Here is a 23,172-nt window from a genome sequence, read left to right as displayed (position 1 = left end):
CAGCCACGATGACCCGTGAGTGCTTGCGGTGGTGGATGAGCCACAGGGACAGAGTCTGCACGCTCTGCTGCGAGTTGCTCAGCTCCGAGAGCTTCTTCTCCAGTGCCGCCTCGGAGAAGGCAGACATCACAGACACCGGAACGGAAAACAGGAACGAACCGCAGACAGTTGCTGATATCTACCTCTATTCCGCCGTTACCTTACCACCAACACCGGCAACGGTCCCAACAAGCACCCGACCCAGCTCCTGCTCCTTCAGGCACGCAAGCGTGGGGTGGGGCCTTAGCAGCAAAGTCCAATCAGCTGTGTCCAACGATGAGGCGGCGAGGCGCAGAAGCTGATGCCAGTGAGTCTGCTGTGTCCTCCTTTCCTGCTGCAGCTACAGGGAATCGGTCATGTACTCTTACATCGTTATTGCAAGCGTTACGAGATGGAGCGGAGGAGTAAGGTATTTTTTTTTTTAATACAAGTCGACGGCGGCGCCCTTGAAGGCAGGCGCCCCCCTGCGGCGCTTACCATGTTGGCACGGCCCTGGTAAAAGATAATCCAGAGATCTGTTGGAGCAGAGTGATTAACCATGCTGTAGTACACCCATTCCCAACCCAGTCCTTGGGGCATAGCTAGTCCCATCGAGTTTTCAGGGTATCCACAATGAATATTATTATTAGGAAAGGTATGGAAAACAGGTGTGAGGATGTTATAATGCCGTTATATCACTCCATGGTGCGACCGCACGTTGAGTATTGTGTTCAATTCTGGTCGCCGCACCTCAAGATATAGTGGAATTGGAAAAGGTGCAGCGAAGGGCGACTAAATTGATAGCGGGGATGGGACGACTTCCCTATGAAGAAAGACTAAGTAGGCTAGGGCTTTTCAGCTTGGAGAAGAGACGGCTGAGGGGAGACATGATACCAAACGATCTGGTAGAGGAAAGGGAGGGAGATTACTTGCCTTGTGTGTTTTGTATTTTTTGGGTTATGGGTGGGAATTGTCCTCCCTGGTGTGGTGGGAATTGGTTCAGTGGGAATTGTCCTAGGTGGGAATTGGTGGGTGGGAACAGTCCTGTTGAGAACTGACCTAGAACCGCCTGCATTATACCAGGTCTACTGCTGTGTAACTGCAGGCATGTAAATGGCCGGCACACCAATAGCTCATTACAGTAGTTTTCCATGACAGAATCCAAGTGTTCACATGCCATTATAGAATAGCCTCCCATCACATGACATTGGGGCAGTAGAAACATTTAGCAAAAGCTGGTGGGGATCCCAAGCTCTGCCAGCTGAAGACCTCCCCCTGATGGTAACAAAAACATTACTCTCCACAATACTGGCACCTGCGCATGCTCAGTTTTCAGCGTATGCGTGCTGCAGACTGCCAAGGTGGAAAGAAGTGTTTTTCCGCCAATTGTTGGCTAGGCCCACCCAAAATCTGTTGCCTGACTACGTTCCTGCTTTGGGTCACCTAAATGGAGAGGCCCATTTATATAATTGTCTCCTTAATGCCTAACACATCAACTAACAGCTAATGTGGTGGAATCAAGACAGTTACATATAACACCTGACAAAGAATTTTACGTTAATACAGGGAACAGGACCATAAATGACAGTTAACATGGGTGTTTCATAACCCACGTTATCTGCTGCACCATTAACAAGCAGAATCGCACATTTGCATCTCAGCTGCCTTTCCCGAAATGCCAGGAATGCCTCTGGACATTAATGTGGAGGTTTTGCACCTAAGGCTTAACAGCAAAAGTTAACCCCCCCCCCCCTGTTTACTAAGCCATGCTAGCAGCTGCCATCCACTAGTGCCAACACAGCCCATTCATATATATATTTTTTTCAATTTGAGGAGAATAGACTACTACGGAGGCTAGGGCTTTTCAGTTTGGAGAAGAGACGGCTGAGGGGAGACATGATAGAGGCACATATAAAATAATGAGTGGAGTGGAACAGGTGGATGTGAAGCGTCTGTTCACACTTTCCAAAAATACTAGGACTAGGGGGCATGCGATGAAACTACAGTGTAGTAAATTTAAAACAAATCAGAGAAAAAGTTTCTTCACCCAATGTGTAATTAAACTCCGGAATTCGTTGCCGGAGAACGTGGTGAAGGCGGTTAGCTTGGCAGAGTTTAAAAAGGGGTTAGACGGTTTCCTAAAAGACAAGTCCATAAACTGCTACTAAATGGACTTGGGAAAAATCCACAATTCCAGGAATAACATGTATAGAATGTTTGTACGTTTGGGAAGCTTGCCAGGTGCGCTTGGCCTGGATTGGCCGCTGTTGTGGACAGGATGCTGGGCTCGATGGACCTTTGGTCTTTTCCCAGTGTGGCATTACTTATGTACTTATTTATACAAACAAGCAGGGGTGGCTGCAGTACATGTGAGACTACATTACACACAATGCATTGTTCATATACCATTGCAGGAAGTGACTGCAGCAGTAAAAATCCTTAGAAGTGAGAATAACATTAAAGGCATTAAACCTGTGGTTCCCAAACCTGGTCCTGGAGGCACCCCAGCCAGTCAGGTTTTCAGTATATCCACATTTAATATTCATGAGATAGATTTACATGCAGTGGAGTACCACGTTTGGGAACCACTGCATTTTAGGACTACTATATAAAAACTGGCATAAGGCTGCCGGGGGCAGAACAGTGGTGTTCCGAGGGGCGCTGACACCCGGGGCGGGTCACCGATGCGCCCCGCCCCCCCCCCGGGTGCAGCGCCCCCCCCCCCCCGTGCAGCATGACCCCCCCCCCGGCTAAGGGATACCCCCCCACCCCGGCGAAAGAACCCCCCGGGTGCACGCCGCTGGGGGGGGGGTGCCGCGCGCCAGTCAGCGTCGTTGGTTTCCATGCTCCCTCTGCCCCGGAACAGGCTGTTCCGGGGCAGAGGGAGCATGGAAACCAACGACGCTGACCGGCGCGTGGCACCCCCCCCCCAGCGACGTGCACCCGGGGTGGACCGCCCCCACCGCCCCCCCCCCTTGGTACGCCACTGGGGCAGAACAAGGCCGGCGGACTCAAGCACTTCCTCTCATTCTGAATGGGTCTCAAAGGTAAATTTGAAATGTCAGTAGACAATGATAGATGCTAGACAGATGGTTGTTTTTATTGGCTAAAAAGTCACATCGGTCAATGTGCTGTTTCACTGCAGTGTACGGACATTGTTTCTTTAAATCCCACAGTTTGGCTTTTGGATTTGGGGCTGTGCATCAGGACCTTTAAACACCAAAGTGTTATTTTGTGTGTCAAGATAAATGAAGAGTATGTAATAAGCGGCTGCATGGAGGGACTGGTGAAAGTGTGGCACATCAGCTCAGCAACGTTAATCAAGGTAATGAGAGAACAATGAGTAACTTCAGAACATTTTTCACTGGTCTGATTCTTTTTTTTAATCATCTTTATTAATTCAGATCAGAGGAAATAACAGAAGAAAAAGAACATAGTCTCAAAGTAAAAGAGAAGCAAGTGATCACTTAGAGGTCAGGGGCGTAGCCAGACCTCGGCGGGAGGGGTGTCCAGAGCCCAAGGTGGGGGGGCACATTTTAGCCCACCTCCCCCAGCCGCTGACTCCGATCTGCCACTTTCGACCCCTCCCCCGCTGCAAGGTACCTTTTCTGGTGGGGGTCCCCAACCCTCGCCAGCCTTAGTCTTCTTCAGTGCCGGTCTGTGGCGCATTCGCTGATCTGTGCTGTGAGTCCTGACATCCTGCATGAACTTGCAGGACATCAGGACTCACAGCACAGATCCGTGAACGCGCCGGAGACTGGCGCTGAAGAAGACTAAGGCTGGAGGGGGTTGGGGACCCTCGCCAGCAAAGGTACCTTGCGGCAGTGGCAGCGGGTCAAAAGTGGGGGCGGATGGTCAAAAGTAGAGGGGGCCAGGACTAAATCTGTGGGGGCCCATGCCCCCATGGCCCCACCTAGCTACGCCCCTGTTTATAATTTATAACAGGGGTCCCACCCTGGGCGCTAGTTATGGGCCTATTTTTAAGCCCACTCTATAAAGAAAAGTAGCCATCTACTTTTCTAAATGGAATACAAGTAAAAATGACCAGAAACTATGGGGCTCATTTTTGAAAGAGAAAAATGTCTAAAGAGTGACATAAAGCAACATTTGGATGTTTGTCTCACAAAAACGTCCAAATCGGTATTTTTGAAACCTATTTTTCAGATGTTTTTCTATGCTGTTTGTCGGCAGGGCATCCAAATCTCAAGGGAGCATGTTGGGGGCATGTTAAGGACAGAATTTGGGCGTTCCTAAGACTTGGACGTTTTTCAGCCATAATGATACAAAAAAACATTCAGGACTAAAACTAAGGTGTTTTGAGCTAGACCTGATTTTATAACGAATAAGGCACAAAAAGGTACCCTAAATGACCAGATGACCACAGGAGGGAATCAAGGATGACCGCCTCTTACTCCCCCAGCGGTCACTGACCCCTCCCACCCCCAAAATGTGAATAAAAACATTACTTACCAGCCTCAGATGTTATACTCAGGTCCATTAGAGCAGTATGCAGGTCCCTGGAGTAGTCTAGTGGTGGGTGCAATGCACTGCAGACAGGTAGACTGAGGTCTATACCTCCTTCCACCTGTTACACTTGTGGTGGAAACTGTGAGTCCTCCAAAACTCACCAGAAACCCACTGTACCCATATATAGGTGCCCCCTTCATCAATAAGGGTTATCATAGTGGTGTACAGTTGGAGATAGTGGGTTTTGGGAGGCTCAGCAGACAAGATAAGGGAGCAACGGTGAGATGTGAACCTGGGAGCATTTATTTGAAGTCCACAGCAGTTCCCCCTAGGGTGCCTCATTGCTCTCCTGAGATGTCTGGAGGACCAGTCAAGTAAAAATGCTGGCCCCTCCTACATCCCAATGGCTTGATTTTCTACGTTTTTCATTTGAATGGTTTTTTTTTTTAAATGTACAAAGCACAAAACCTTGTTTGAAATGGTATTTTTGAAAAAAAAAAAAAAAAACCAACAACATAGCCGTGTTCCTTTTTTTGAAAATTCCCTTGTTTCCTATTCAGATTTTGGATGATTTGTGCAAAATGTCCAAAGTCAGACTTAGACGTCATAAATGCCCCTCAAAGAATGTTAAGGCACCATCACTTACACCAGCCCTATAGTGGATGTAAATATCCATGTCTAGTACACGAATAAAAGATAACGTTCTAGAATTTATATGTGGAATTTATTTTGTGGAACACATTGCCTGTGAACATAAGAACCATAACATCAGCAGATCAGTTTAAGTGGGAGTTATAGACATTACTATTTCGAGATTCATTTGGGGGATTCTACTTATATTCCTATGGGCGTCTCAGTGTTTACCGCCAGCTGATTTTTACAAGCTAAAAACGCTGGTGTGGCTTTGCAAAAGGCCCCCTAAAAGCATGTGTATGCTTTTAGCCCTGTTAAAATGTTTTGAACGGGAGAGGACATTTAAGAGGGATGGTTAAAGACTATGCATGAATATTCAATTTTCAAACATGTATTTTGTCTTTATTTTGAAACAACTTAAATTACATGCATACTCTTTATATTGTTAACAATTCAGTCTTTAAACACAGATTGTGGGAATACCTGGTGTTTAAATACTGGATTAGTTTATGTGGGCTGAAAAGTGCATGTCTGCGTTGCCAGTTAGGCACTTTATTGAAAGATTTTTTATTTAATTTTTATCACATTTCTGTAATAAACAGTACAATCATAACCAAATGTGTGTCAAAAGGCAATCAGAAAGTGAGAAAGCAGTATAATTTTATGGTTCACAATGTTGTAGGAAAAACAAATATTTTGAGACCTACCAGGGATCTGGGTTTCCTATCACATTATAAACCACAGTGGCGTAGCAGGGGGGGCTGCCACCCGGGGCGGGGCGGTTCGCCGTTGCACCCCCCCGGGTGCAGCACGATGACACCCCCCTCCCCCTGACCAGCTCCCGCACCCTACCTTTAAAAAGAATATCGGGAGGCGAGGGGCAGCGCCTCGCGCCTGCCCTGCACGTAAAAGAAATGTGGACCATCTGGCCTTCTCTCGCTCTATCTGTCCCCCCTCCGCTGACGCAACTTCCTATTTCCGCAAGGGCGGGACAGACAAAGCGAGGGAAGGCCCGACGGTCCACATTTCTTTTACGTGCAGGGCAGGCGCTGCCCCTCGCCTCCTGATATTCTTTTTAAAGGCAGGGTGCGGGAGCTGGTCGGGGGGGGTGTCGATTTGCCGAGGGGGGGAGCTGGCAGGGAGCACCCCCCCTGAGCTGACACCTGGGGAGGACCGCCCCTCCTGCCCCCCCTTGCTACGCCACTGATAAACCATAAAATTATACTTCTTACCTTCTGATTACCCATCCATTTCTCTCTGTTCCTCACTCCCCCTCCCCCTCCTTTTCCCTCGAGACTGTGAATAAAATGCATTTCATGTTTCTTATATATATTTATATTCTGTTATCATCTTTTGCTTATACTTGACCTGACGAAGGTGCTACCTTCGAACGTTTGTCAAAATGTACATTGTTATTCCATTAAAAAAGCTATCACATTATTTTCCTTTTTTTTGTCTTATTTCTATTTATTCTTTTTCTATTGTTATAAAAGTGGCTGGTGACATTTTAGGACCCCTTTTAACGTCCATTATGAGTAGAGTGATGTGGAGCCGTGTTAGTCCACTTTTAAAGGTAATCAATAGAGATAAAATAAAACAGAGAAAAGAAAATAAGATAATACCTTTTTTATTGGACTAACTTAATACATTTTTTGATTAGCTTTCGATTGTAACCCTGCTCTGATGAAGAAGGGTTACCTTCGAAAGCTAATCAAAAAATGTATTGTTAGTCTAATAAAAAAGGTATCTTCTTCTATGTTTTATTTTATTTCTATTGAACATCCATTATTATTGCATAATTATCAGATGTAATACACCAATATGTCTGTATGTCTGTTTTCATTAAAACTATTTAAAAAATCATATTTTTTAAGATTCCAGTAAAATAAAACATTTTCAGATTGATGGCCTGATCTTCAATTTGTTGGGGAGTAACTGTCTGGATCCACATCAAATCTATAGAGAAAACAAGCCGAATCTCTAAGCCATCCCAAACGGAAAACAACAACAAAAGTACAGAGGAGGAGACCCTTAAACCATCAAAATGAAAAAAAAAAATCTTTTAAACTAATTAAAAGACACAAGGGCATCAGATGTTTATAGAAAAAGATATGAGACCACTTATAGCACCCAGCTACTCCAGATCAAAGCTTTATAGGTGGCACTCCTTTCATTACTAGGTAACTGGTGTATTGTCATTTCTTTTAACAGACATTGAAAGGGCACCAAGGACCCATTAAGTGCCTCTCTTTTGACAACTGGCATTTGGTGTCAGGCAGCTGTGATGGATATGCCATGGCATGGAGCATGATGGGACCTTATAAGAGATGTTTAATGACCTTCAGACATCCAAAGTATGTACGTCTGAAGTCTGAGAAAACAATAGATGATGGCTTTTTGTGTTTTGGCATTCTACCTTCAGCACATGAACAAGATGGAGAGGACCAGACAACTCATTTAATTTTTCCATTTTGGGTTCCTGCTACCCTCATTGATCTCTGATTTTACTCTCACTGCACCTCTGTAGAGAATCCTCTGGGCTTGTCCCAAATTTAGTCGCGATCATTTACGCCATGTTTTACTTGGCGTAAATCCCGACGCCTAAATTAGGCACAGAGCGGGTGTATTCTGTAGCAAAGTGCACAGATTTTAGAAATGCCCCCTTTTCAACTATGTGACTTACAGAATACACAGCGGGTTGTGTGCGTAAATCTTAATTAATGCCAATTAGTGTTGATAATTTCTTAACATTGAACCGAAGCTGTACGGTATTGTGCAAGCCACATTGAGCCTGCAACTAGGTGGGAAAATGTGGGATATAAATGTGTTAAATAAATAAATAAAAAATTTTTTTGTTTCATTTGTACCCTATGCTTTCCCCACCCATGGCAGGCTCAATGCGGCTTATATGGGGTAATGGAGGGTTAAGTGACTTGCCCAGAGTCACAAGGAGCTGCCTGTGCCTGAAGTGAGAATCGAACTCAGTTCCTCAGGACCAAAGTCCACCACCTTAACCACTAGGCCACTCCTCCACTCCAACTAAAAGTGCTGATTAGCTAGTTAACTAATTAATTTATGTGCACTATTATAGAATATACTTCAATTTCTGCTTGGAAATTAAGGCGCAATATACAGAATCCTGGGGTTAGCGGTTAAAGATAGGCCTGCTATTTAGGTGGCCTATTTTAACTGCTAAACATAGCTGATTTGGCACTGAATAGCCACACCTAACCGACTATGTCGCGTAATATAGCCGGTTAGCAGCTAGCCTCTAAAGGCGGATATTAATTGGTTATCTCCCACAAAATATCCGTGGTTAGGCACTAAAATGATATTTAATTGGCCAGGAGCCATTTCTGGCCAGTTAAACAGTTTTGAATATCTGGTCCTTAGGGGGAGATTCTATATATGGCACCTAAAAAAATGGCGCAGAAATCAGTGCTAAGTGTATTCTATAAGCAGCACCTAGATTTAGGTATGGTATATAGAATACGCTTAGTTTATTTATTTATTTATCGGGATTTATTAACCGCCTTTATGAAGAGATTCACCCAAGGCAGTGTATAGCAGGTACAGTTTAACATAAAACTTACACTTTTGTTTACAGTATAACAATAGTAAAATAACCAAGAATAAACTAAATACAATAAATGATGTAAACTTGAAAACAATTGAAACCTAATAGAATTACTGTGAAACGGTATCAAAAATATACACATTGATCAGCACTGAAATTCAGAGATACAATACAATGTTAGTATAATACGGATACACCTAATAAGCATGCATTAGAACAGTCAACTATTATGATGCTAAAGATTTTCTACAATACGGCTTACCATATAGCTGAGGGACCAAGAGCTGATATATGATGGGAACAAGATGCGTGGTACAGAGTCAGTTGACATAATTTGATGGTTGGCTAAACTCAAGGCAAATTCTTTGTATAGTTAAGCAAGAGATAAAGAACTGATCTAAGTTAGTGTGTGCAGAATGAGTGTATAATCAGTCACCCTGTGTATTAAGAGCCAGGCTTGTACCTGCTTCCTGAAGTAGAAGTAGTCTTGAGGTACACATAGCCCCTCTGGGAGTAAATTCCAGAGCATGGGGGCTACTCCTGAGAAGGCTCGCTGGTGGATATCACATCATACAATTTCTTTTGACAAAGGGACAGATAGTGATGATCCTTGACAGGACCTTAGAGGTCTCAGAGGTGTGTAAAAGGGCTAGCTTATTCTTTAAGTATTCTGGCCCATTTTATCTGAGGACCTTAAAAATCAAACATAGAGTTTTAAATTTAGCCCTGTAAGATACTAGTAGCCATTGTAGCTTTTGCAGGAAGGGTGCGATGTGGTCACACCACTTGCAGCCTTCTATCAGTTCTGTAGCATTCTGAATTAGCTGGAGCTGGTACAAACTCTTTTTTGTTTGATCAGTATACAGGGCATTACAGTAGTCTTGTCATAATGTAATCGAGGCATGGACCACTGTTGTCAGACTCATCTTTTCAATATCTTGAGAGTTCATTCATAGCTGCTGTAGGTGATAGAGACAATTTTTGAAGGTTTAAATTTGTGGGATCAGAGTGAGTGATAAATCTAGCAGTATGCCAAGATTCCTGACCTGTGATTTTAGGGGGAGTTCATACTTTGCACCTCCATTTACAACAAGAATGTAGTGTAAATCCATATTTATTTATTTAGATTTTGCTCACACCTTTTTCAGTAGTAGCTCAAGGTGAGTTACATTCAGGTACAGTGGATATTTCTCTGTCCCAGGAGGGCTCACAATCTAAGTTTGTACCTGAAGCAATGGAGGGTTAAGTAACTTGCCCAAGATCACAAGGAGCAGCAGTGGGATTTGAATCAGCCACCTATGGATTGCAAGACCGGTGCTCTAACCATTAGGCCACTCCTCCACACTCCTCCATTCTATAACAAAGTGCATAAATTTCAGAATGCCCATGAAACACCCATTTCCCAGCCTATAACCATGCCCCTTTGCCTGTGCGTGTTAGAAGTTAAGCGCACTGCATTACAAAATGCTCTTAGTGAGTTGTGCGTTTAAATTCTAATTGCCAGTTAGTGCTCATTATTGCTTGTTAAGAGCTATCAATGCTGATTAGCTTGTTAAGCCAATTAGTATGTATTTTGGTATGGATCTCTAGGCGTGTTATATAGAATCCAGGGGTTAGCGCGCAATCTGCATAGCGCACAAATACAAGGGGGCATTGACATCTCCCCAGTTACGTGCACATGTTCTAGAAAGGTGTCATTTGTGCACCAAAGTGCAGCACTAAGCTACACCTACCAGAGATATGTATTTTATAACGGAATCTGGACGCCCAGATACCATGGTAGAAGTTGTGCTTAGCACTCACCGTTCATCACCCCCTGGATGGATAGAATTGGGCCGAAAATCCCACTAACTGGCCTAATACTATTCTACATGGTGCCGATGTGCACTGTCAGCCAAAGCTTAATTAGTTAAAATAAGATGTCTGATTTTGCTTCAGATATAATCTTATTAGTGAGCCACATGGATAATTGAATCAAATCCTTTGAGAATGAAAAATTGATACAGCAAATTAAGTTCTACAGGAGTAGGAAACGGTTAAGATTTTGAAAATGATAAACGACCAGAGAAATTTGAACAAAATGAATATTATTACAGATGATTAATATCAAGATTGTTGTTTTCCCAGAGTTCCGGGTATGACTCCTAAAGTTTTTCCCTCTGAAATGATTCATCTTAGTATATTAATTCAAAAGGAGTGAAGCCTGTGAAACTGGGATTACCTTAATCAGTGGGAATTGGATTAGAGATTCAAGTGTTTGTATTGTTAAATAATTTCTGGTTTTAAAAGAGAAAAAAAATGAAATCAGGTTTATTATTTCCACTAATATTGGACAATAAGTATGTTTCCAACGAAATTAATTGACTATACACCGTCTTGGGTTTGAAGAAGCCAACCAGACGATCAATGTGGAATAATGATTCAGATAAATAATAACCGGAAATAATCAGGTTAATACCACGTTTTCTTTGTTTACTGTTGTTTAATTGATCTTCTTGTCATGTTTCACTCTCTTTATTTTGTGGTCTAAGAAAGAGAAAGATTGTATATAATCCATTTATTTAGTTGAGATTGTTTTCCTCTAATATTGTATTAATGTACAGTCATCTCTGTATTACTGTTTGCAAGTGACCCTTGTAAAATGAAAAATTATAAATAAATGATTAAAAAAACATATATATAAAAAAATAATAAGATGTCTGAGGCAGGCTGAGGTGGGTTAAAACTTTAAACTGGATAACGCTAATATTCAGCGCCATCTGGTTAAAGGTATCTGATTTAAGTTGGGCCACATAATATCAGGTCTAAGTTAACCAGGTAAGATATCTGGGTAACTTTAATATTAAGCAGTGGTGACTGAACGGAATCTCTCTTTGAATATCTGCTTAAAAGATAATTCATCTGGTTATCTTTAATTGTATATAGCACGCAGAATATTGACTCAAAGTGCTTATTGTTTTGCATTTCTTGTTTCCAGGGAAGTACTATGCCTAAAATTTCTTTATCTCAGAGTAATAACTGGCTGTAAGGATGGAAAAATCCGTATATTCAACTTCTTAAATGGTGACTGTCTGAGGGTGATGAGGGCCAATAGCAGAGCAGACCCTGTGGCATCATTCTGCATCACAGGCAACAGGTGAGCAACCACTGGGATGAGAGTCCTCTTCACCAAGCACAACTAGTCCAAGATGGCTGACTGATTCTGAATTATGTTCATGATTCTGCTCTCAATAGCTCAATGCATGCATTACCTAAAGACAACTTTATTACTCTACAGCTTATTTTCCCCCTCAACATTTTATTATCTGCTGCTCATTGTTTTGAAATAGGGAGAACCCTCAACAGCACTCCGTTCATTTTGGTATAATCTAAAGGTGACATCATCACTGATTTTCCCCCAAAAGGAATGACATCATCAGAAAGCTCCAAACCATCCAGGCAACAAATATTATTTATTTTTAAAAATGTATACACTATAACCTAAGCAGTTTCCAAATCAACATACACAAATTAAAATCATAAAGTCACAAACACAAAAACTTTACAATTTGAGAATATATCAGTGCTTCTCCTGCCCCACAGACCTGCTGAATGGTACAACTTGAACTTTCTGGCATAAATGTTTTATTGGCAATTTTGTTTCTCCAATACATAAAGGCCTGAATTGTATCGCAATTTCATTTGGTGCAATAAAAATTGAATCCTAACTGGATTCCTTTATGAGATTTGTACTGTATTTTATAATGTTCCTGATGTGTTTGTGGCTTCTTTATAACATTTAAAACCTAAGAGATTCCTCCTCTCCAGCATTCTGTCACTTTGGGGAGATGAACTCGCAGCTTCTCATTGTCCAAAACAATACCAGCTCCCTCTCTCATCTGATCTCTCCCACCATTCCATTTCTTCTACCAACCCTATACTACAGTGTCCTGAGACTGTCTGAAGAGTTTAAAAAATTTCCTCATGGTTTTCGTGGCCACTACCTCTGTTGCTGAGCTACTCCAGGCATCAACCATCATCTCTGTAAAAAAAAAAAAATAGTCTTATTATTACTACATGTTTTAAAAAATTATGCAGTCAGCATCATGAGTTGTAATTATTAGTATGCATTTTTATCTAACTTCTGTTTAATTCCCAGCAAAATATGTGTTCAAAGATGTAGTGGAGAGCTCTGTCTATTCGGTAGTCACATGAATGTGAATTTAAACAGGAGAATAGCACTCATAGTAACATAGTAGATGACGGCAGATTAAGACCTACTACTACTACTACTTGACATTTCTAAAGCGCTACTAGGGTTACGCAGTGCTGTACAATTTAACATAGAAGGACAGTCCCTGCTCAAAGGAGCTTACAATCTAAAGGACAAATGTACAGTCAGTCAAATAGGGGCAGTCAAATTGGGGCAGTCTAGATTTCCTGAAAGGTATAAAGGTTAGGTGCCGAAAGCAACATTGAAGAGGTGTATGGACCATCCAGTCTTGCCAACAAGATAAACTGATTATATGTGGAGCTTTATATGTATACCTAACCTTGATTTGTCCTTGCCATTTTCAGGAGACAGACCGTAGAAGTCTGCCCAGCACTAGCTTTGCTTCCCAATTACCGGTGTTGCCACCCAATCTCCACTAAGCTTCTGTGGATCAATTCCTACAGGATTCCTTTGTGTTTATCCCACGCATATTTGAATTTCGTTACCGTTTTCATCTCCACCACCTCTCATGGGAGGGCATTCAAAGTATCCACCACCCTGTCCATGAAAAAATACTTCCTGACATTTTTCCTGAGTCTGCCCCCCTTCAACCTCAATTCACGTTCTCTAGTTCTACCGCCTTCCCGTTTCCTTACCTACACCAGAGCCATATGAATAGTTGAGAAGTAACTCCAGAGAAGATTACTCTAAGCATAAGAGATCTGCTTCACTGTGGCCTTTTTCCCTATTCTCTAGCTCTGTCTATAGGTGAAATGCTTAGTAAATCAGGCCTAAATTAAATCCATAACAATCGGTGTTGCGCACAATGTAAAAAAATACTTCTCCCCTCCCCCGATATTCAGCCCATAGCAATCAGTGTTTTTATTAAATGTCGGTGCTGGGTATAAGTTGGCTGTCTGAATGCCGGCATTGTTCAGACAGGTATCTGGATAGGTAAGCGGATTGAGTTCGGACAGCCATTTTTCTGTCCTGACATCTGGTGCAGTTCCCCGGTTAATGGACCGAATATCGCCAGCATCTCAGTCACCCCCTGGCCTGCTCTGGCACTATCTAGATAGTAGAGATGGTCTGACCAGATATTCAGCAAAAGGCTTAATATTCATCCATGGCAATCAGCGTCTTGCTGACCGTTCCCATCGTTAATCCCGGGTATACAGAGCCGGTGAAAATATAGTTGGTTACATGCTGTATTCAGCGCACAAGTGGCTATGGCAAACTGTATAAAGATAGGACTGATTTTTATATGGTCCTTTTTATGTGTTTACCTTGGCTGGTTAAGTGCTCAGTATCGACACTCATCCATTTGGATACAGAAAGTGAAAGTGCCTTGGTGCTTTGTAGCTTTTACTATATGAGACGTGGGGTAAGGAATAATATATTGTAGAGGAATATATTTGAGTTATTCCCCAAGTTTTCCACGTCATCACTGTGACCCCTGACGCAGGTGCTAGTCACCGAAACACGGCCCGTGTCGGGTCTTTTTGTCAAGGCTCATTCATTAAAGAACTGTGTTCCATTTTTAAAGGCCCGTGGTGCTGTTTTTTTTGTTTGGACTTTAGTTTGTACTTCGTTCCCTCTCTTTTGTTATATCCAAGTCTTATAGACCTACCAACCAGGAATTCTACTAGATCGTCACGTACGTTCCTGAATCTTCACTACCCCAGCTGCAAAGATCTAAAATATAAATTAATTTATGCTTCCAGTTTCTCCTATATAAGCACGTAAATATGGAATGAATTACCAAAATCCATAAAAACAACACACAATTTAAAAAAATTCCGAAAATAACTGAAAACCAACCTATTCAAAAAGGCTAACTGCAAACAGGTAACACAAGCATGCAAGAGGTAGCCTAACAGTCTAAAAATAAAACATGCAGAAAAATGAAACAATACTTACGTGGCTTGCTGTGCGGTCCAGCGCAAAAGGTCTGAGGCAAAGGTGAGAAGGCAAAAGCCCAGGCACTACCAGCAGGTAGCATGCATGCGCTTCTAGCGCCAAATAATAAAAGAAACACCTAAACCCTAAGGGTATGTGTGTAGAATTTGGGGTATCCTTCAAAACCATGCAATAAAAGGTGAAATAGAATACTGTTACCAATAAAGCAGACCAATATAAGGTGGGGGGGGGGGGGGGGGGAACATGCAGACAGAAGGGAGGCAATATTTATAGAGGCATATCACAAAGACCATCCTAAACACCAGTAAGAAATTTCCACCGGAACTACACAAAACGTAACCTTTAATTTTCTGATTATTCAAACTAACCTATTCACGATTGAAGTTTATTATTTCTGTTTGTCTCTCTAGGTTTTTTTTCTTATTTAACTATCCTATGAAATAATTTCTAGTTGTCTGGTTTTGAATCTTATGTGAAATATCTCGCGTCCTGTGAATACTTCCTGCTTCTGCTCGAGTTGAAATACACGTTGTATATTTACCTGAATATCTAATCCACTCTCCAGCTTATAATTGAAAAAGAAAAACGCCTATACGCCTATATTGCAACCCAAATCGGGAGATAGACGTTTATCTCACAAAAACGAATAAAGCGGTATAATCGAAAGACGAATTTGGACGTATTCAACTGCACTCCGTCGCGGATGCGGACAAAGTTGATGGGGGCGTGTCAAAGGCGTGGTGAAGGCAGAACTGGGGCGTGGTTATCGGGCGATCAGAGATGGGCGCCTTTCGCCAATAATGGAAAAAAATATGCGTTTTTAGCGAGAATTTAGGGCACTTTTCCTGGACCCTGTTTTTCCACGAATAAGGCCCCAAAAAGTGCCCTAAATGACCAGATTACCACCAGAGGGCATCGGGGATGACCTCCTCTGACTCCCCTAGTGGTCACAAACCCCCTCCCACCACAAAATATGCTGTTTCACAACTTTTTATGTTCACCCTCAAATGTCATACCCACCTCCCTGGCAGCAATATGCAGGTCACTGGAGCAGTTATTAGGGGGTGCAGTGGACTTCAGGCAGGTGGACCCAGGCCCATCCCCCCCCACCTGTTACACTTGTGCTGGTAAATGGGAGCCCTCCAAACCGCCCCCCAAACCCACTGTACCCACATGTAGGTGCCCCCCTTCACCCCTTAGGGCTATAGTAATGGTGTAAACTTGTGGGCGGTGGGTTTTGAGGGGGATTTGGGGGGCTCAACACCCAAGGGAAGGGTGCTATGCACCTGGGAGCTCTTTTACCTTTTTTTTTGTTTTTGTAAAAGTGCCCCCTAGGGTGTCCTGGCATGTGAGGGGGACCAGTGCACTACGACTCCTGGCCCCTCCCACGAACAAATGCCTTGGATTTATTCGTTTTTGAGCTGGGCGCTTTCATTTTCCATTATCACTGAAAAACAAAAACGCCCAGCTCACAAATTGTCGAATAAAACATGGACGTCTATTTTTTCCGAAAATACAGTTCAGTCCGCCCCTTCACGGACTCGTTCTCGGAGATAAACGCCCATGGAGATAGACATTTTTGTTCAATTATGCCCCTCTCTGTCACCTCCATCTTAACTATGTATTTTCTCTTTTCCGGAATTCGTGATCACCATTACGGAACAATGTTAAGCCACATTGAGCCTGCAAATAGGTGGGAAAACGTGGGATATAAAAGCTACAAATAAATAAATAAGTGCTCAGGAGCTGTTTCTGGCTGGTTAAATCGCTTTGAATATTGACTCCAACATTATTTGGATAATACCACTGAAAATCTGGGTATGGATCCGGCCCGCAGGATTTATTCAGATAGAAACAGCTCCTATCCAGATAAAGCCCACTAAATACTGACCCCGAAATATTTAACAACTAAGAAAGATCCAGGAGTAAAACAAAGGGAAGAAGAAATTTTAAACAGTGACGCAAGTTAATCTGAAGAGACCAAAGTACAACCTTGCTACTTCTTTATCCATTTTCTCCAAAGACCAGGGTGGCATCTTTCAATGGGATTTGTATGCCAGACTGAAATCAACACCCTTTCTATATTTTAGGATGGTGATCAACGTCCTGACCAGTATCCTGATCTATCAGTTTGAGGAGGTGCAGTGGGATTACACCATTGAGGCCGAGCGAGAGGAGGTCCCCAAAGAAAGAGATAAGTTTAAGAAGGCCCCAGTCAGAACACAACCATACTCCTTCGTCCGTGCCCAGAGAATGAAACGTGTTGGATCCAGCAATGTGAAGATTTACCAAAAGTCTGAGAAGGGAGAGACCAGGCTGTCTCATCACGCTCGTAGTCTGTCAGCCAAGAGTAGGAAGACCGCTCAAAGTATAGTATATATTTTAAAAGTTTTTTTTTTTTTCTATCCACAACAATATTGAACATTGTATAGAAACCTTTTAGCAATTAGGTTGATTTTCCATAAAGGGGCTGATATTCAGCCCGTGACGGTCAGCGGTTTTAAAGCCTCTGACAGTCATGGGCCAAATTAGACCTGGATATTAAATGCTGGGCTGTGTCTGTGCACCGACCTTGAATATCAAAGTGGAACTGATGTGCTGCTACCTGAATACCTAACTGGGCAAAGATATAACTGTTTTTTTTTGTGCAGTCATTCCTGCCTAGTTAGATACAGGGGCCCTGGCAGTGGATACCACCACAGCCCACATATCTTCCGGGTTCAACCTGACTCCACCCATTGACTGCCCTAGGACTAACTGGGTAGTAGTGTGGCAGTCAGAGAGGATATACAGTGGCACTGCCCAGTGAAGTGCCATTGAATATCCCCTCTCTGCCCACTTATTCCATTGATTACTGACCCCTGAGGAAATAGAATACATTAAGCAAAAGAAGCTGAAATCACCAACATGCCATGACAGGGCAGGATTAACCCTTTGGTGGGCTGTCAGTAAACAAGTGGCCCAGCATCGTTCTGACGGCAGAGAAGGAAGCAGCAGATAAGAAACAATGCTCACCAACTTATTTTGCCAAATGGAGGACAATGCACAGGGGGTGAGGGAGAACAGCCAGTCCTTTGAGAGTAGCAGTGACTCTAGTCCCTGCTCCCAGCCAGGGGCTGAACTAACCCTGGATATAAGCATCTCCCAGCATTAAATACTGGGTATGTGTGTGAACTGGAAGTTAACTGGGCATCAGCCGATATTCAGCTCTGTGCCAGGTTAACTCAACGTTTTGGCTCCTCTCTCCTTTGGCCTCCCATTCAATCTGAACGAAATTACACTGTAGTATTTGAAGACCTCAATAACAACTATTTCAGCACAGTTAAACCAGTTTTGTAAACATCCTTGACTCTATAACAGGGGTGTCCCACTTCGGCCCTCGCTCAGTCAGGTTTTCAAGATTTCCTCAATGAATATGCAAGAGATCTATTTACATACAATGGAGGCAGTGCATGCAATAGATCTCGTGCATATTCATTGAGGAAATCCTGAAAACCCAACTGGACTGCAGCCCTCGAGGACCAAGTTTGGACACCCCTGCTCGATAATAAATTCAAGCTAACATGTTCCTCTTATGTTGAAGGTCTTCATCTGCAGTCTCTGAAGCCTGTGCCTTGGAGTGAAATCGCAAATTTCCACAGGAGTTCGGCTTACATCGATCTTCAGCCTGAATTCTTCAAAAAACGACCTTCTGCCATTAGACTACTGACATCTAGCAGGAGCAGTCACGAAGCTGCTAATCGAACTACATCCACACCAGCCCTGGCACCCAAGGCAGAGTCTGGTAAGCTGACCTAGAGTTTCTGTACCTAAAGCTAGATAAACTGAGTGAGGTTGTGTGAAGGATATGATTTTAAAAAAATCCTAGGTATACATTTATATTTAAAAAACACCAAAAAAACTAAGGTACTCTTGTGATAAATGTTAATATGCATTTGGCTTTGTTTTTCACCAGACACAGAATCTAGTGATGGGTCACCAGGTCGCAAGTCTGCCCTTTCTCTGAGTGAAGAAGCAACTTTGCAACGAATACGGAAAAGAGGTCCTCATGGCTCCATGTCTCCTAACCGGATCTTACTCACGGTCGGCATGTTGCACCATTCACAGAAATCAGACATACTCAGCTCCAACATAGAGCACAATGCAAACATTCGAGATGCTTGGGGGCCTCCGGCATCCATCCAAGAACAGAAAAGACATGCGCCCAAAGCTCCTGAGGACCAAAAAATTGATCCTCTAATCCATCTCAAACAGCTCAGAGAAGCAGGAAGCAATGAGGGATTGAAGAAAATCAGCACGCCATTTGAAGTGAAAAGGCTGGGTCTGAATCTGAAACGCTCCCTGCATAGGCCTGAGGTGCCGTCCTCAATCCCAGCACCGTGCATCGTGCGTGCGAAGTCATGCTTCGGAAATTGGGAACAGAAGGCCAGAACTGAGCAGAAAAAAACAGTCTCTATGGCACCAACCCAAGCGGAGCGGACAGACAATCTAAGAAGCTCTGTATTAACCCAGGAGGTAAGTATGGTGATGGGAAGACCCACAAAAGCTCCATCTCTCAAGACAAAAAATTCAGAAGTCTTTGTGACAGCGAACCCTTATAGAGAAAAGAGTGGATTTCAGTTAATGACAGTAAAACAGATGAAGGAGTACAGGGAAGAGAGGGCTTTGCATTATCAAACAGCTCAGGCAAAGATCCTAGTATACAAGCAAAAGGAAAGTAAAAATGCATGGCTGAGGAAAATTAAAGGATTAGCCATTGATGATTTCACAAAAGAAGGAAAGATAGCAGCCCCAGAACTTGGACCTGATGTGTTTATCTGATATGGGAAGTTAAGAACTCAACAACTAGACTCCACTGGGTACTGCATGAATACTTTCACCTCCAGGAGACCGCCTAGTGGTTGGATGAGGAAAGAGTGTTTGTATGTGGAAGTGCAGCACTTTCCAGCCAAAACTAATGCAGCCTACTTGCCAGGACATGTCCATGGTCCACAAATGTTCATGGATCCAATGAATTCAACGTAGCAATGATGGTGTATGTCCTAGTTTGTCCAATACAGGTTGCAACCTACTATGCCTTAGTTTAGGGGCTAATCTCACTTCTGCTCTTTTAGCTGTTTCAAAATATGTAAGATTTTTTTTAAGTAATAGACCTCTTCACAACCTTTATAATACAGTAGTTGTCCCTTCCATTGGCTATTTAAGGGTAGAATCTTTGATTTATGTTTTAATTTAATATGTTTGTAGAATATTTTTGCTCTATTATGCTCCTTGTGAACTGTATTTTATGGTTTATATTGTTGTTATACCCTAAGCTGTTTAGAAGGGCACTGATCCATTTCATTCCCTCTCACCTCCATTTTCATCTATATTTGATTCGGTTTTCTTTCATTTCTGTGTAAACCTTTATTACAGCCTGTTCTCTCTCATTTGGTTCATCTTCTCTTTTCCCATCTCAATCCTCTCTCCCCTCCTTGATGCATAATAAAGACACAAAACTGGGCTGCGTGCTGAGGCCTGAAATAAGATTTGAAACGCACAAGACGCAGGATTCCTAATGGCTCTTGTGGAAAGCAGTCTGCTTTTCTGTTTGATACAGACCTAGAGGGTCTTTTACCAAGGCACGCACACGTTTTTAGCGTGCGCTAAACATTATGCATTCCTATGGGCGTCTCTAACATTTAGCACGCCCACAATTTTAGCGCACGCTAAAAACATGAGCGCACCTTTGTAGAAGACACCCCTAGTGATGGCCGATTGTTATTTCTTTATTTCCGTGGTGAGAAAACAGTGTTTAGCTACTTTTTGTATTCTATCCCCTACAGGACTGCAATAAGTAAGGGCCAAATTCAGTAAGTAAATGGCGATCAAATTTGGGTGCTGGAAAAAAATCACTGCCCAGCGCTATTCTATAAAGGGTTCTGTGGGTTGTGTCCTTTATAGAAGCACAGCGTCGATTCCTGTGCCCAATTTTGGGCGCCAGGACTTAGGCCTTCTGAAACCAGGTGTAATTACTGGTGCCCAGTTTAGGCATACTTCCCAGGTATTCTACACAACCGTCTGCAAATTTACTGAATTCCCCTGATCTGCCCTTGCCCCTCCCATGGCCACGCCCCCTTTTGGGTTGCGCGCTACAGGATTTAGGTGCCCAGTGTTATAAAATAGCGCACAGCCAGACGCTCGTGCAAATCCTAATTGGTGCCAATTAACACCAATAATTGTTAGTGCTGAACTATTGCCGTTAGTTGACTTGTTAACCAATTAAGTTGCACGTGCATCTCAGGATCGCACCCAAATTTTGGTGCACAAATTTGGGGGCCGAATTCGGTAAATGGCGCTCAAAACTCAGTACTCAACGCTATTCTATAAAGATCGTTCCGGGCTGAGCACCCTTTATAGAATACCGTATAGCGCTGATTCCCACACACGTTTGGGTGCCAGGATTTATGCCTGCTGAACCCAGGTATAATTCCTGGTGCCCAATTTGGGCGCGCAACCACATCCATTCATTTCCGGAATGCCCCTAACCTGCCACACCCATGCTCCCTTTTGGGTTGCATGCTATGAGATTTGGGTGCACAGTTTTACAGAATATTGTGTAGCAAGATGCGCGTGCAAATCCAAATTGGTGTGAGTTAACATCAGTGATTGATTTAGTTCCCAATTATTGCTGTTAATTAGCTCATCACCCAATATAGTTGTGCAAATTTGAGCACCTTTTATAGAATCTGGGGGTAAATATACAGAAATGACACACCCAGAAAAATAATTTGTCAGTATAACATTCTGAGCATTGGGCTTTTGAACCCTGTGATGCTGCAATGCTCAGGAAATGGGGACTATGGGTGCATTAAAAGGGGGAACCATGACACAATAAATGTGCACAACATAATGATGGTAAAATGTGTGACACTAAAAAGTTAGTGTACACTGGGTTCAGAGTTAGGGCTTTTACTCAACCAATATAAGCCAAAGAAATAAATCATTCAAACTTACACAAAATAATGTAAATTGTATTTACATTCTGTAGAGCAGTCTGTAAATCCAAAACTGAATAATTATTAAATACACAAAATTACAACTCTTGTCATTATTTATCAGAATCAAAACAAACTTTAGAAAGATCCTTTTCCTTTCTCATAATCCTTGATTTGTTACTTATGGTTCCCTTGATTTTTCCTTCAACGTCTGATTCCTGCAGCAATCTCTCCACTTCAAACCCGTGTCCTCTTCAACTGGTTCCATCTGGAATTCTAGTATTTATCTTGCATGAGTCTAGCAGTTCTCCAAGGCTCTGGTTGAACCATAATCCTGCAGCTAACCTGGCATTTGCTTTAAAGTTTGCTGCCTCTGTTTGGGGTAAACCTTGTGTGCATTTTTTGTACTGAGCGCTTGCAGTGTTCCTCAACATGACTGACCCCATGGCCAGCTGTGTAAGTACTATGCTCCTCACTATACCAGAACTGCTAAATTATCCAGATCAAGGAGGGAGATTTTGGCCTAGTCCTAAATTTCTATCAAACCCATTATGGTGAACTTATGGGACCTGTGGTACAATTTCAATGGGTAGGATCAGGGACTACAAATACCACACTGCTTTGAGATGCAGGGCTTGTTTTGAGGGGGTACTGAGTACCGGCACCTTTTCCATTGTCTGCTAAAATTGACCCATGGACCCCAAGCTTTAATGAAAGAGCTCAGGCTCTATACAACAATTCTGCCTTGTCATAGATTCTGTGACAGGTTGCAGGAGACCTGGCTATTGTGGGTGGGTTCCTCAGTGGTCACCCCCACCCTTGAAGGGTGGCCTGGCATTTGAGTACCGGCACCTTTTTTGCTAGAAAAGATGCACTGTTGAGATGTAAGTTCCCAACCAGGACTGCCCAAAAAGTCTCCTTCCTGTAGCCCCTCTTCTGGTTACCTATTTTACAGCAAGGGCACTGTCAGTTCCAGGTCCAAATCTCAAGGACTGTCTGCAATAACCTGGTATGGATTCTCCAAACTCACGGCCCAAGACATACTATTAAAGTTTAATACAGGGCTTCCCAAACCTGCCCTGGGGACCCTACAACCAGTCAGGTTTTCAGGAAATCCATAATGAATATAAATGAAATATATTTACACATCCTTAATCTCCAATGTATTTGCTGATTGTGAATATCAAAACCTGACTGGTTGTGGGGTCCCAGTAGAGGTCTGAGAAGCCCTAATTTAATGAAACACTTCACAGATGTAGTGGTGTCCAAAAAATTTTTTTTACTGTGAAAATTTAATCCAGCGATTACCGGTAACAGGTTCTGATTGTAGCTACAAGACATACAAGTACAAAAATGCAGAATGGGGTTCTGATCCTTCCTTCCACCCA

The 23,172-nt window shown here is 42.8% G+C and overlaps 1 protein-coding gene across 1 annotated transcript in view; it reads left to right on the top strand.

The window, feature by feature from the left end:
• The window catches only part of LOC115473271 (CMT1A duplicated region transcript 1 protein-like), a 48,248-nt gene extending 27,502 nt beyond the window's left edge, over positions 1–20,746 (top strand). The window contains exons 9-14 of the mRNA XM_030208086.1: positions 3,195–3,343; positions 7,330–7,472; positions 11,673–11,831; positions 16,898–17,175; positions 18,391–18,591; positions 18,763–20,746. Of these exons, the coding sequence (XP_030063946.1) occupies positions 3,195–3,343; positions 7,330–7,472; positions 11,673–11,831; positions 16,898–17,175; positions 18,391–18,591; positions 18,763–19,628 (1,796 nt within the window). The 3' untranslated portion in view covers positions 19,629–20,746. The remainder of the gene's footprint in view (positions 1–3,194; positions 3,344–7,329; positions 7,473–11,672; positions 11,832–16,897; positions 17,176–18,390; positions 18,592–18,762) is intronic.
• Positions 20,747–23,172: the final 2,426 nt, after the last annotated feature.

This window comes from Microcaecilia unicolor, chromosome 6 (genome assembly GCF_901765095.1).
Source record: "Microcaecilia unicolor chromosome 6, aMicUni1.1, whole genome shotgun sequence".
Classification (NCBI taxonomy): domain Eukaryota; kingdom Metazoa; phylum Chordata; class Amphibia; order Gymnophiona; family Siphonopidae; genus Microcaecilia; species Microcaecilia unicolor.
The sequence above is the reverse complement of the archived record's forward strand: the minus strand, read 5'-3'. Positions and strand labels throughout refer to the sequence as shown.